Source organism: Leucoraja erinacea, chromosome 10 (genome assembly GCF_028641065.1).
Source record: "Leucoraja erinacea ecotype New England chromosome 10, Leri_hhj_1, whole genome shotgun sequence".
Taxonomy (NCBI): Eukaryota; Metazoa; Chordata; class Chondrichthyes; order Rajiformes; family Rajidae; genus Leucoraja; species Leucoraja erinaceus.
The window spans coordinates 44,417,331-44,432,421 of NC_073386.1; the positions used below are offsets into that span (position 1 = coordinate 44,417,331).

At 40.5% G+C, this 15,091-nt stretch overlaps 1 protein-coding gene across 3 annotated transcripts in view; it reads right to left on the reverse strand.

Moving 5' to 3' along the window:
* Positions 1-572: 572 nt before the first annotated feature.
* The window catches only part of pgm1 (phosphoglucomutase 1), a 77,459-nt gene continuing 62,940 nt past the window's right edge, over positions 573-15,091 (reverse strand). For all 3 annotated transcript variants that reach the window (XM_055642086.1, XM_055642085.1, XM_055642087.1), the window contains 4 exons: positions 10,343-10,478; positions 7,736-7,919; positions 3,533-3,667; positions 573-862 (listed from right to left, as the gene is read on the reverse strand). In XM_055642086.1, the coding sequence (XP_055498061.1) occupies positions 773-862; positions 3,533-3,667; positions 7,736-7,919; positions 10,343-10,478 (545 nt within the window). In that variant the 3' untranslated portion in view covers positions 573-772. The remainder of the gene's footprint in view (positions 863-3,532; positions 3,668-7,735; positions 7,920-10,342; positions 10,479-15,091) is intronic.

Genomic DNA, 15,091 nt, shown 5'->3' on the forward strand with positions numbered 1-15,091 from the left:
TAGTTCTAGTTCTGCTTTCCAGGACTCGGAAATTTGCAATAGGTGCAGTAGGCCATTCGGCCCTTTGAGCCAGCACTGCCATTCAATGTGATCCTCGCTAAACTGAAAAGCAGTGAGAAACCAGGGATTGAAGAAACTGCTTTTGTCTCCAGAACATGTCAGTCAGTCTTGTATGGCGTTTGATAAAATGGCAGAACAGTGAATGGTTTTGTATCATGCAAGCTTCCTAAAACCCAAAACATTGATGATTTATGGTGATGTCACAATGTACCTGCATCAACAACATTTCTTTGCTGAATAGAAATAAATTAACAAATGACATTTCTCTGATTTAAATAGAGATGAACACATAATGACACGCAAGAATTCCTTTCCCCCCCCCTCATTATAACAAGGTGCACTATTTTGTTGATATTTGTTTACCTCACCTCAAAATGGTGCATGATATCTTTTCATATTACTACCAGAAACTTTGCAAATTGTAATACAGAAGTGGTATTGATATGGATTATTATAGTTATGAGTGAAAATTACATTTAGTTTTCATTGAGGTTTGAAAAAATACATCAATGAAGAGTATATAATATATATTTAATGACATTTTCAATACAATTTTGTTGACCAATGTTCATTTTTTCTTGAAAGGCTTTCCTCTCCATAATATTTGGAGAACAGTGCGAGATGATAGTTTAAAATCATATTTCACATTTTTTAGGTTTTTTTAGTTTGTAGTTAATTCTTCTCCAATATGTTCTGATCTCATATTAGATATTTATGTGATCACAGTCGGCCTGGTGCGACCTGTTTTCTCATGAATCTGAGAAAACTTCAGAGCAATTTTTATTAGAGGGCTGAGCATTGTCTGTAATAGAAACAGAAATTAGATGTTAAAAAGTGTGTACATGCACATGCTCCAATGTTATCCTTATACTTAGATCTCTCCCATCTCTGTACCATCTGTCGCAGACAGGGTTGCTTTCAGGACAGATGCTAGGAAATAGTCTTTTAGCTCTGCAGGAGAGCAAGTGGTCATGTACAAGGAGCCTGGAGGTGAGAGGTGTGTAAGGAGGCAGCAGAGTGTAAAAATTGGGAAAATAAGCAGCAATGTTTAAACAAATTCAAAATTGTGTGTAATTGGTAGAATTGGGAGGGTGAATATAAAGAGTTAACGTAAAATTTATTAAGAAGGAAAACCTACTTTGGAAGTTAAAATGTGATCTCTCAGAAGGGCTAGTAACTATCAAGTTTTTGTGTCTTTTCAAATTGAGACAGGGATTTAAATATAAAACACTAAAGTGACCAACTCGCTGAAAAACATATTTTGAACCAGGAATAGAAGAGTAAAAAAGAAAAAACATGGCAATTCACTTGAAATTCAATTGCGGTAACAAATTAATAATGTACATCTAAAGAATGAAAAGATAAACAAATGAGTTTCTTAGATTATGGACAGTCAACTGAAACTTAATTCTTGGACCACATGTGCAGAAAGCACCGTCCGTTGATAAGATTTAAAATAAGGGTTTCCAACCTTTAAGGACAGCTGGAAACACACTTGAACAGAACAAAGGGATGATCATATCCTTGATCAATGTGTACCAAGTGGCCATTTCCATTCAGAATTGCAAGTTGATGACAATCACAAAGTGAAGGAAAAGGCAGAATCTCCATGCTCTGCACCAGTCATTAATCAGTGCTCCGCATTAAGGGAGATGGGGTGATGATGCCCTGATCACACACAAACAACGGACAGTGTGTTCACGGTGGGAGGATCGGGAATTATGAAACGAGCAAGGCATTGCAATGCATTAATCACTGGGAATTTTATGGCCTAGGAAAAAGTTATGGGCAATTGCACACCAAATGGTGTTCTGTTATCTCACTTTTGCATCCACCCTACCATCTAGGCAGCATTTTACAGAGGCCAATTAACCTACAAAGCTGCAAATCTTTGGGATGTGTGGGGAAATCAAAGCACCCAGAGGAAACCCGCACGGCCACAGGGAGAATGTGCAAACTCCACACAGACAGCACACAAAGTCAGGATCAAACCTGGGTCTCAGGTGCTATGAGGCAGCAACTCAACCAGCTGTGTCATCCCCTTATTTATTGCTTATAAATATGGATTATATAGTCTATTGCTTATATATTAAGGTTTGGATTTTTAAGAGTAGAGTTTTTCTGTTTCCTCATTGAGGGAAGCAAACTAAGGACTGAATATGTTTACGATTTTTCACTCTGTGGGGGAAGTCATGATCTTTACTCTGTTCCTCTAAAATGCTTTAAGGCAAATATTCCCAAAGTTTTTAACCAATGGCACATTTAACAGCATACAATTTTGTGTTCCAATAAATTGAAATTATACTACTTTATCTTTAAGATTTTTATAGTCCCTTTCTCCCGATTCTGAATAGTTTTCCCAGCAATGGAGCTCAATGTTATCCTATCTAAGTGGCCAATCTTCCTGTGGATCAAAAAGCTGTGTGATTTCCCGAGATGTATGGTGGGGTGAACATACAGAACAAAGAATAGTACAGTACAGGAACATGCCCTTTGGTGCACAACATTTGTGCCAAACACGATGCTTGTGAAACTAATCTCAGCCTGCATGTGATCCAATTCCCTCTATTTCCTGCATTTCCATGTGCCTATATGAAAGAAACTATAAACGGCTATTTAAGAGAGACACGAGAGACTGCAGATGCTGGAATCTTGAGCAAAAGACAAACTGCTAGGCGAGAATATCCAGCATTGTATACAGTATTGACCACTGGGAAGTGTTTGTGGTACATGGAACACAGCGCAGGAACAGGTCCTTTGGCCCACAATGTCTGTGCTGAACATGATGCCAAGACTAACTGTTATCTGCATGCATGTAATCCTTATCCTTTGAATGTTTGGGAGATCGGCAGAATGCTGCGGGGCTGCAGAAATCCTGGGTGGGAACTTAGTTCATGGCAGTATCTGAATGGTTAAATTAAACATTATGGTTTAACTATATGTCGCCCTTGGTTGGCCGATGTTTTTTTATTTAAATATATTGCCAGGCGCCTGCAATTCTAACTTGCAAACTGTTTTGGGTATGAGCTATTTTCAGGAACGGAACCCTGTCGTAAACTAAAGAGGACCTGTTCTTTAGTTGCTGATTCCCTGCTGGTTCCGTTTGCTTTGAACAAACTTTTTAGCATGACATTGTTTTTCACCTGAATTATCTTCACACATAATTCTGCCCATATATAGTACTTCATAGTACATATGTGGGCAGTACATAATACATATATATAATACATATAGTACTTTATAAATTCAATTGCAGACATAAACCAACATTACAGCAAGAAGTGAAATTATATTTTTCTAAAGAAGTCAAAATCAAATCTACAGTAACAATGAATTTCTCTGCTATTGTCATAAAATCTTATGCTAAAATAGTTTGAAGCAGCGGTACCTAATAGTAGGTCAAAATGTACAGTATTTAGATAAAAAATAAAATGATGGCGATTAAAAGACACTTAACACAAGAAAAGCTTACCTGTGCATCTTTGAAGATTTTAGAAGCATCTTTATAATAGCTATCAATATAAATTCTGATGGTCGCTCCAGCACTGCCAGTTCCACTTAATCTAAAGATAATTCGTGATCCATCTGTGAAAATGATTCTCAATCCCTGTCAACATAAGATTGATGAGAATTATTCAAGAGCTGACACTGATGCTGTGACCTGTTAATGATGTGGCTAATATTCTAAATATATACACCCTGCTGCTATCCAGAGGAACTGGTGCATAAGAAATGTAAAAGTAGAACATTTGTAATACCTTGCAGCAGGAAATATAAAGGTATTCAAAACATTTCTGAAGATTTAATTCCAGTCTTTGATGAGTTATCAGATCTGCAATAGAATAGCGATTGTATGCTACAATTGCCCTCAGCTATAGAGGATAACACGCACTGATATGTGTGCATGAATGCTTGATTAATGCGGAATTTGTCTTTGGGAGTTGCTCCAGTGGTACATCTTGCCAACTCTTATTCAGGCATATATAGTGGCTTCCATAATGTTTGGGACAAATACCCATCATTTATTTATTTGCCTCTGTACTCCACAATTTGAGATTTGTCATAGAAAAAAATCACATGTGGTTAAAGTGCACATTGTCAGATTTTAATACATTTTATAAATTTTAGTTTCATCATGTAGAAATTACAGCTGTGTTTATACATAGTTCCCCCAATTTCAGGGCACCATAATGTTTGGGACACACCAATGTCATGTAAATAGGAATAGTCATGTTTAGTATTTTGTTACACATCCTTTGCATGCAACAACTGTTTGAAGTCTGCGATTCATGGACATCACCAGTTGCTGGGTGTCTTCTCTGATGATGCTCTGCCAGGCCTGTATTGCAGCCATCTTTAGCTTATGCTTGTTTTGGGAGCACGTCCCCATCAGATTTCTCTTCAGCATATAAAAGGCATGCTCAATTGGGTTCAGATCGGGTGATTGACTTGGCCACTCAATTATTGACCATGTTTTATCTTTGAAAAACTCCTTTGTTGCTTTAGCAGTATGTTTTTCGGATCATTGTCTTGCTGTAGAATGAACTGCCGGCCATTGAGTTTTGAGGCATTTGTTTGAACTTGAGCAGATCGGATGTGTCTAAACACTTCAGAATTCATTATGCTACTATCATCAGCAGTTGTATCATCAATGAAGATAAGTGAGCAAGTACCTTCAGCAGCCATACATGCCCAGGCCATAACACCCCCACCACTGTGTTTCACAGATGAGGTGGTATGCTTTGGATCTTGGGCAGTTCCTTCTCACCTCCATACTTTGCTCTTGCCATCACTCTGATATAAATTAATCTTCGTCTCATCTGTCCACAAGACCTTTTTCCAGACTGTAGTTGCTCTTTTAAATACTTCTTGGCAAACTGTAACCTGGGTATCCTATTTGTGACTAACCAGTGGTTTGCATCTTGCAGTGTAGCCTCTGTATTTCTGTTCATGAAGTCTTCTGCGAACAGTGGTCATTGACAAATCCACACCCGGCTCCTGAAGAGTGTTTCTGATCTGTCGGACAGGTGTTTGGGGGGTTTCTTTATTATAGAGAGAATTCTTCTGTCATCGGCTGTGGAGGTCTTCCTTGGCTTACCAGTCCCTTTGCAATTAGTAAGCTCACCAGTGCTCTCTTTCTTCTTAATGATTCCTTCGGTAAGCCTAAGATTTGGCTGATGTCTCCGACAGTTGTCTCTAATAGTTTCTCAGTCTCATAATGGCTTCTTTGACTTTCATTGGCACAACTTTGGTCCTCAAGTTGACAAACAGCAATAAAAGTTTCCAAATGTGATGAAAAGACTGGAGGAAAGACTAGGTGTTGAGATGCTTATCTGCATTAAGGAGGCAATTAAACACACCTGAGCAATTACAAACACCCGTGAAGCCATGTGTCCCAAACATTATGGTGCCATGAAATGGGGGGACTATGTATAAACACAACTGTAATGAAACCAAAATGTATAAAAATGGACTTTATTAAAATCTGACAACGTGCACTTTAACCACGTGATTTTTTTCTGTTATAAATCTCAAATTGTAGAGTACAGAGGCAAATAAATAAATGATGGGTCTTTGTCCTAAACATTATGGAGGGCACTGTACGTAACACCATGAGGATAATGTACCTCAGGGCTGCAGGCAAAAATACAAATTACAACATAGGCCTACAATCTGATGTTCAAACTTACAAAAACCAGAAATTAAAGAAAATATCTCTGGCTATTAATTTTAGCCTGAAAGGATATTGAACAGCTTCCAATTCTCACCTGTACTATTATCACCAATCAGGTTATATTTTGTTAATATTTAAATGGATTGCAGAAGCTACTGATTGCATATAAATATGTAATGTGTAGACCAAAATAACATCTGAAACTTTTCCAAAGCTTTTTTGATCCTTTGTGAAATTCTTTATTTGGACACTTTTTCTGATTTGAAGAAGCCTAGAGTTGTTTCTCTTTTGCAGCTTCAGGCATCGACGTTGATATTGCATGGTGCATATCAAAGATGTGCCATACTCAATTTCAGACTATAAGCTCTGTACCAATATAAATGTTTGTGTTTGATCTTGTGACTTTGAATGGTTGAGCATTTTCAACAAAAATGAATGGCATTTTGCGCTTTAGGTTTGTTGACATTTTAAATCATATTGATTTTGAAAATTTAGCTCACAAAACACTGCCTGCAAAAAATAGGAGATTTGTGTTTCTAAACAGAAAATTATTAAAGTATAACCCTCCACAGCTCGATATTACATTGAATTAAAGAAAATGGGAGCAGGGATACACCATGTGATGCATTGAACCTTGATTGTTATACAACATGACCCTAACTGATCATCTATTTAGATCAAATACATACTTGATTATCTACCTTTGATGGCTTTTGCATCCAGAACGGAATCTACCTCATCTAAATATATTCAACAATTTGGCCTTGCAATGCTCTAATAATGAATTCCAAAGATTCACACTATGACCCGGTAGGCTTCTGCCATGCTCCGCGTTTTGGTAATTTTTGAATGTTTTCAAAGTATTCACTACGATTTGGTGTGTGAAGAAACTTTTGATTCATCCCTCATTGGAGACCCCTTTTCTCGTTATAGTGTCGTTGAGGCCGCAACCAGGGCGGCCTCCAAAAGAAGCCGGGGACTCTGGTGCCTTGTTGCCGTCAGGAGCTGGCCGAGACCGGAGCTTTTGTGGAAATTTAAGTGAGATGCTGCTGCTGCTGCCGATGCTGCTGCTGAGTTGGAGGCTGCTACTGCGGGCTGGGACGTCTGACGGGACGGCTCGGACGACCCCGCGCGGCTCCCTGGAGGGAGACCGCTTTTCGGGCTGCTGCAACGGCGACCTCTCCCGCCCGTGTTGCGGGGTAGAAGAGCTCCTGGAGCGGGGCCTCACTACACCGCCCCGCGCGGCTGGAATGGCCGCGGACTCTGCGGCGCAATAAAACATAAGCCCGGTGTGCGACCTCGCACCAGAAGCAGTTTGGTTAACTCTGTGAATCAAATTAGTTCTACCAATGTTTAATGGATGTTTAAAATGAATGTTGTGTCTGGGGTCAGATGCTGGAAAATTTCGTTTGGACCCCCAGGGGTCCACAACAAAAGACTGACTTGACTCTTGATTTGAAGTGAAACTCATCTCATTGCAAGTGATAGGCACCACTGCATCTATCAGGAGGTAAATTTAAGTGAGATCTCATCTCATTCTTCCAAATTCTAGGGAATATAAGCCATCCCAAGAAGCAGTTTGGTTAATCTAATCAAATTAGTTCTACCAATGTTTAAGAAAGAACTGCAGATGCTGGAAAAATCAAGGTCAGCGGGTGAGGGGGGGCAACATCCATAGATGTCTGCCTCTTTACCTCGCTGAGGCTCCATAGATGCTGCCTCTTACCCGCTTTTTCATTCTACCAATGTAACTCTTTAACTGATTATTTAAAATGCAGTCTCCTAATTTCTCATCATTTGGGTAGGTAAATACAGCTGCTTTCTATTTTAAGTTCTGCATTGTTATGTCAGCACCTGTACTTCTTTTTCAACCCCCCAAGAGGTAAATTTAGGACCATAATCTTCTGTAGTCATGCAGGTTTAAGTTACTGACATGTCACTTCTTAATATGTCTTTATGGAGAACTGGATAATGTGATTGCATCACATCTACATCACCTACCTGGTTTCTGGAAATACTGCCATCAACAGGGTCACAGTATTCAAAATTATCAGCCTTTTCCACAAAGTATTCTTCTTCGCACACTGTGAATTTATAGCCAACGAAAGCACGGTCTGTCATCACAGTCTCCATATTCTTCATTAACTTAGTTGCTGCTGCAGCATCTACTTCCTCATAATCATACCTGTTGCAGAAAAAGAGTGAATTATGTGCATACAGTGAGCTAAGAGATGTTTCAATTTAAGTATTCTAGATTATGAAGTAAAAACAATGTTTCCAAAGCGGTAGTAACATTTTTAAAGATAATCACAAGAAATTCATGGTAGGTTAGAAATTTTGTAAATCACAACCAAAGAAATCATTGTTGAGACTGAATTCACTTAATTTTAGAAGGAAATTAGGCATCTGTTCATTATGGAATAACATTCAGTGGATGAGATTATGAGAATAAAAATATAAATACAAACTTGATGGAACAAATGCTGTATTTCTGTTCAATAATATTAATCACTATATAAACCACAGGCAGCAAAATGTATGCTTTTCTACGATGTATGTGCAGTATTCCTTTGTCATTTTAAAATTCCAGTAAAATTGTACAGGTATTTCCATCCCTGTTCTCCTGAAGGTATTGATTAGCATGAGAGAATACTTCATAAAAAATCATATCCTCTTGGTAATTCACTCCAGAAATTATTCCTCATTAACAGACTTGGATTACATGCTATTTGACTATTAGGTTCCCAACTGACCCCAATTCAGATCTTACTCAAAATCATACATAGACACTTGGAGAGCTTAATGTGTAAAAATAATGATCAGGAAATAGGACGTTTACCGAATACACTCTAAACCAAAGACCAATACTAAAGCCAATTAAAAGTCTACTGGACTGGAAAACAATTTCAGTTAATCTAAATTTGGCAATTTCTAGTCTACATGGTTTGACATCACACCACACCATGCATTTTCAATGACAACATCTGAAGAGTTCAAGCATTTCATGTTATTTAGACGGAATTCTGATAATGCAATTGTACTCCAGAGTTCCATATTAAATGGTATATGAAGCCTGAAATAACAAAGCAAAGCCGTTCCTTCCAATTAACCAAGTTAAAATACATTTTCACCAACGATTTAACTGATTTTTCCTTCCATATTTGAGCCTAGATTAAATATTTTGTCAAAACAAGATCTAATCGTTGATGTGAAATAAGTGTAGATCTTAGCCACTGTGATAACTATCCTACACTATCAGTTGTTCATTTTAAACAACTTCTCCGAAATACAATCAAAACGCTGGAATTGTTCAAAGGTCAGGCAGCATTCTGAAGCATCTGTGATGCCTTTATTAGTGGGCCCTGATTCTTCTTGTTATTGTTGACAGAGCTCCAGTCCACATCTCAATTTATTCCTTGCTCTTCTGTGCTCACCATCTCTCCTCTTAGATAGTGCAAGAATAGCGTTCCCCTGGTACTCTACTTCCACCCCATCAGACTTCACAGTCACAGTTCTCCTTGTCCTGTCTGTCCCTCCCCTGCCAGCTGTGCACTTATAAACTAACTTGTTTTCTCTCCATCCCAAGGTGATATATAGTCTTTAACATAAAATGTTAATCTCATTTCTCTTTCATTGGATGCTGCCTGCTCTGCTGCATCTTTCCAGCATTTTCCATTTTTATTGCAGGTTTACGGGATTTGCTGTTTGCTCATTTTCTACTCTTCTGATGTGTATTCTCTTAATTAAAAAATATAAAATGTAAATTAGGCCACCTTTTCATTTTAAATAATATTTTGGTCATTTTTGTAGATTTAGTCAGAGGGACGAAGAGGCAACACACAGATATTTGAAGCAGTGTGGATATGCTTAAATAAGAGTGTTAAACACAATTTTCCAGGTCAATGCTAAAAAGATCCCTCGAGCAAAAAGCATTACTTCTTCTGAAGGGTTACAATACAGTAGTAGGCCATTAAAAAGCACAAGTTTCAGAAGACAATGCAAAAGAAACACACTGGAATGAAAGAAACAGAACACTGGAAGAACTCAGCAATCAAAGTTTCCTCCTCCCAAAATTATTTTATTAAATGTCAAATGAAACTCAACTTGTTTCTCGGAGAGTTTGATAGTGCAGGATACAAGATTGAAGCAGAACGCTTGGAAATATTACCATCTAGAATTTTTTTTTCTCCTTTGAGGCAAAAATAAATGTCCTATTTATTTCCCCTGCTGTATTTATAAGGATTATTTATACCTATGTGTTGGATCACTCTGTAGACTACTCAGGGAAAAGTATTTGTGGTTGTTCTGCCAGTTAAATTGGATATACACAGACTGTTCCTTTGGACCAATTATGCTTCACAATATATGTATGGCATTTCATTTTAGACATTCCCGAAAATAAATTGCAAGAGGCAATGAGAAAATAATCAACACGTTCTCTTTCAAAATGTTATCGCACTGGCAAATGACAATTAGGATTCTCCTTAATTTAAACACATAGTGTGCAGATTAACATGGGAATCAATTCTGGTACACAATGTAGTGTTTTCTGAAACCATACATGTTAATGTTAAAATCAAAGGAACTTTCTTGAACAAGGTATCTGACCTGGTGAAAAAATTGCGGCCATATTTCTGCCAGTGTTCCTGCATGATCACCTCCACGCTTTGTTTGCGTTTGGCAATAATAGACAGCCAGGCAAGCACAGCCCACAAACCATCTTTTTCACGAATGTGATCAGATCCTTAAGAGGCAATGAAAGTAACAGCTGCCATCAATTAAAGATTCAATTAAAATAAAACATTGAGAGCATCATGGTGCAGCAATGCAGGCATAAGGAACATTTTCCAATGTCTCATTAAATACTTCAAGATTAGGTGAGATAAAGCTTTGCACCCAAAGTCATAGAGTGAGACAATGTGGAAACAGGCCCTTCGGCCCAACTTGCGCACACCAGCCAACATGTCCCAGCTGCACTAGTCTCACCAGCCTGCGCTTGGTGCATATCCTTCCATTGTTTCTTAAACAATGGGATAGTCCCAGCCTCAACTACCTCATCTGGCAGCTTGTTCCATACACCCATGTGTGAAGAAGTTGCCCCTCGGATTCCTATTAAATATTTTCCCCTTCACCTTGAATCTATGTCCTCTGGTCCTCGATTCCCCTACTCTGGACAAGAGACTGTGCATCGACCCGATCTATTCCTCTTGTGATTTTGTACACTTCTATACACCCCTTATCCTCCTACGCTCCAAGGAATAGAGACCCAGCCTACTCAACCTCACCCTATAGCTGACACCCTCTAATCATGGCAACATCCTAGTAAATCTTTTATGAACAGTTTCAAGCTTGATAATATTAACTATAACATAGTGCCCAGAACTGAAGACAATATTTTAAATGTTCTACATGCGATCTCACCAACGTTTTAAACAACTGCAACGTGTCCTCCAAAAGTGTCTTGGAAGTGTTCAACGAATAAAGCTCATTTTATGGTATTCTATCAATGGCTTTGCTGAATAATTAACAATAATGGCTAGTTTTCTCCTTCAAAGCAGAGGGAGACAAATTGGTAGCTTCAAGATTAGGTGAGATAAAGCTAACAGAGCAAAGATCAGGAACAAATCCTGGAAGTTTTTGAAGGGCATGTTTGGCATGACAAAAGGCAGTATCTTTATTCATAGGGTCAGAAAAAAGAGAAATAAGACCTGCCTTTCCAAAAGACCGGCTTATGCTGAAAAAAGATCTTTAACATCCACCTACTTTAATCTCCATTGGCATATTCACAGTCACAATACCATTCATTACAATATTGTGAAGGTATGGTTATCCTGGATTGACTGATTGAATTGATTGATTGAAAGATACGGAATGGAAACAGGCCACTCCAAACAGTCGTTCACACTAGTTCTATGTATCCCTGATGCGCATCCATTTCCAGCACCTTGGGGGTAATTCACACAGCCCAATTAACCCACAAACCCCCCTGTCTTTGGGATATGGGAAGAAACCCACATGGTCCCAAGGAGAAAATGCAAACTCCACACAGGCAGCACCCAATGCAGGATCCAACCCATGTCTCTGGTGCTGTGAGGCAACAGCTTTACCTGCTGCACCATTATGCTGCCCACCATGTCGAGTTATTTTGTGCACTTTCTGACACAAATTACGTAGATTTTGGAACGCCTGCAAAAACAGAACCCAACCGTAATACAGGGTGGGACTGTATTACAAACTCTGGCTAGTAGCTTCTCTGTGAATGTTGTACTTTTTCAAACAATCTATCTATATCTATCGTATCATAACATATATACTTATTAAAACTCTGATCTTGTACGTGTGTATATGTATGTGTATATGTGGTTGTCTTTACATCTTCGCAAAAAGACTACGCGGTAACGATTACATTTTTACATATTCTGATTGGCAATTTTCCCCTCGAGGCCGAGATCACATTCACTGAACAGTTGATGCTTTATTTCTCGACTTATTACTGTTTAAAAGAAGTTTAAAAAACATCAAAATACAAAAGAATTAAAAACAACCAGCTTTCACTGATGACATCACAATGGCTCGGCTAGCAGTGATCAGCTTCACAGAAGATTTAATCCTATATTTCACATTATTCGCGAGTAAAGCTTTAAAAATGCCAACTATCACAAGTTTTGTACATATTCTGATTCACATTTTCCCCCTCTAGCAGAAATCACCTTCACTGCTTACATTTTATGCTTTATTTCTCGACATTACTGATTAAAGTTTTTTTTTAAATCAATAGACTTTGAATTAAAAACAACCTGCTTCAACTGATGACGTCACAATGGCTTGGCTAGCAGTGATCAGCTTCACTTACGTTCGGGAACTGTTTGAGTTGGAGGACCACGCCTCCTGTGGGGGCTATGGGTAGGGAACGGGTGCGTTGGGGGAGCAGACCCAACGGGTCTGCACTTGGTCTCGTACGTATGTGTTTTTGTGTGTGTATATGTGGTTGTCTTTGCAAAAACACTACGCGGTAACGATTACATTTTTACATATTCTGATTGACATTTTTCCTCTCTAGGCAGAGACCACCTTCACTGAACATTTTATGCTTTATTTCGCGACTTATTCTTGACTTATTACAGATTAAAAGTTTAAAAAAATGAAAAGAATTTGAATTTAAAACGACCAGCTTCAACTGATGATATCGCAAGGGCTCGACTACCAGTGATCAGCTTCACTGAAGAACTGCTTCAACTGATGACATCACAATGGCTCGGCTAGCAGTGATCAGCTTCACTGAAGATTTCATCCTATATTTCATATTATTTGCGATCAAAGTTTTAAAAATGCCAACTTAAAATCATTCCTGCCAGCTTCCAACACACTTCGATACAATGTTGCAACACAGGAACACTCTGAACTTTTCACCTCACCAGGAGGGGGAGGTCGATTTGCTATTGCAATTGGAATTTATTTTTAAAAGCCCACTGCTGAGGGAGGCAGGGGAGTGCTGGAATCTTACGTTTGGGAATGGCTTGAGTTGGAGGAGCACGCCTCCCATGGGGGCTATGGGTATGGAACGGGTGCAGTGTGTGTGTGTGTGTGTGTGTGTGTGTGTGTGTGTGTGTGTGTGTGTGTGTGTGTGTGTGTGTGTGTGTGTGTGTGTGTGTGTGTGTGTGTGTGTGTGTGTGTGTGTGTGTGTGCGCATGTGTGCAAATTTTTGCAGCACCTTACTCAGCTTTTTCCCGTCTTCGATCTAAATGAAGTTTCCTTCACATTGATGTTATATTTCACATTATTTCACATTCTCTAAATTTAAAAATTGTAGTTTAACAATAATTTAGCAGCTATTTGGCATCAAAATCCTTGCTGCCTCTCCTTGCAACATTGGTGCCATCCAAGAACACTGATCTCCTGGAATATTGCATTGGGGGAACAGCTTTCATTGGGGTGAGTGGTGGAATATTGCTTTGGGGAACGGGTTGCGTTGGGGGACCAGGCCTCCCGTGTGACAGGGAACCCAATGGGTCTCAGTTGGTCTACTATCTATCTACACATAACTAAAGCTCTGATCTTCCGGTTTGCGCAGTTTTTCTATTAGCGCAAAAACGGTAAGCGATAGCGCTACGATTTTTCACCAGCTCACTCACCGTTATCCTGTGCTGCGAATGCACTGAGTTTCGTTCCGATCGGTGGGATAATGTAAAAGTTAGCGAGGTTTAAAAATCGTAAAAACCACGTGTGCGCAGATCGATCTTCTCTCCTGCCAGTCAGCGCCGCATGGATTAGTCTCTTCTCCTGTCACTACTCGGGACGGTCCGCCCCTTCCTGCGCCATTGTGTCTTTACTGGAGCGGAGGATGGCCAGCGGAGGTCTCCAACCGGCCACAATTTTTGGAGGGACTGGAAGCAGCGCGGCGATGTTGCAAAACAGAAAGTGGTGAATCTGCTCCCTGCGGAGGAGAGCGTCCAAAACGCACCACCATCGCAATGCCCCTTCCCCTCTGGTCTCCCTCGCTGGCTTCTGCCACCTCCCCCGTGATCTCCCCCCTCCCCCATGGCTCTACCCCAGTCTTTTCTTTGAGCTCTCCCCCCACCCCCACCGCCGCCCACACGGCCGTAGCTGCTGGTGCTTCCGGGCCGAACCGAGGCCTTGCTCTGAGGGCGTCGATGGCTGATGCTCCTCCTGGGCAACATCGAGATCCTGGAGAGGGAGAGTGGGGGAGGAGAGGGGATAGAGGGAGAGGAGGGGACTGGGCAGGGGAGAGGGGTTAGGGAGGGAGGGAGCGAGGGAGCGAGGGAGGGAGGGAGGGAGGGATTGGAGGGAGGGAGTGACTGACAGTAGGGGAAAAGAGATGTGAGGGAGGGATTGGGGGAGTGTAGGAGGAGAGAGAAAAGAAGAGGGGAGGAGGTGAGGTGAGAGAGAGTGGGGGAGGAGGGAGAGTAGGGGAGGAGGGGAATAGCGGGAGAGGAGGGGGGAGTAGAGGAGGTGGGAATAGAGGGAGAGGAGAGCAGTGGGGGAAATGAGCAGGGAGTGTGGGAGGGGATAGGGAGGGGAGAGGAGTTATGGAGGGAGGAAGGGAGGGAGGGGGGGAGGGGAGGGAGTGAGTGATTGAGGGTAGGAGAAAGGAGAGGGAGAGAGAATTGAGAGAGGGATTGGGGAGGGGAGAAGAAGAGGGGAAAGAAGAGGAGGGGGAGAGAGTGCTAGGGATGAGGGGAAATGAACTGCGCCTGTGCAGTTGGGGGCTATGGGCGAGTGGTGGAATATTGCGTTGGGGGACCAAGCCTCCTGTGTGTCAGGGACCCAACGGGTCCCACTTAGTCTAGTATATATGACAAAAACTCTCATCTTGTTTGTTTCTATGCGTGCCTGTGC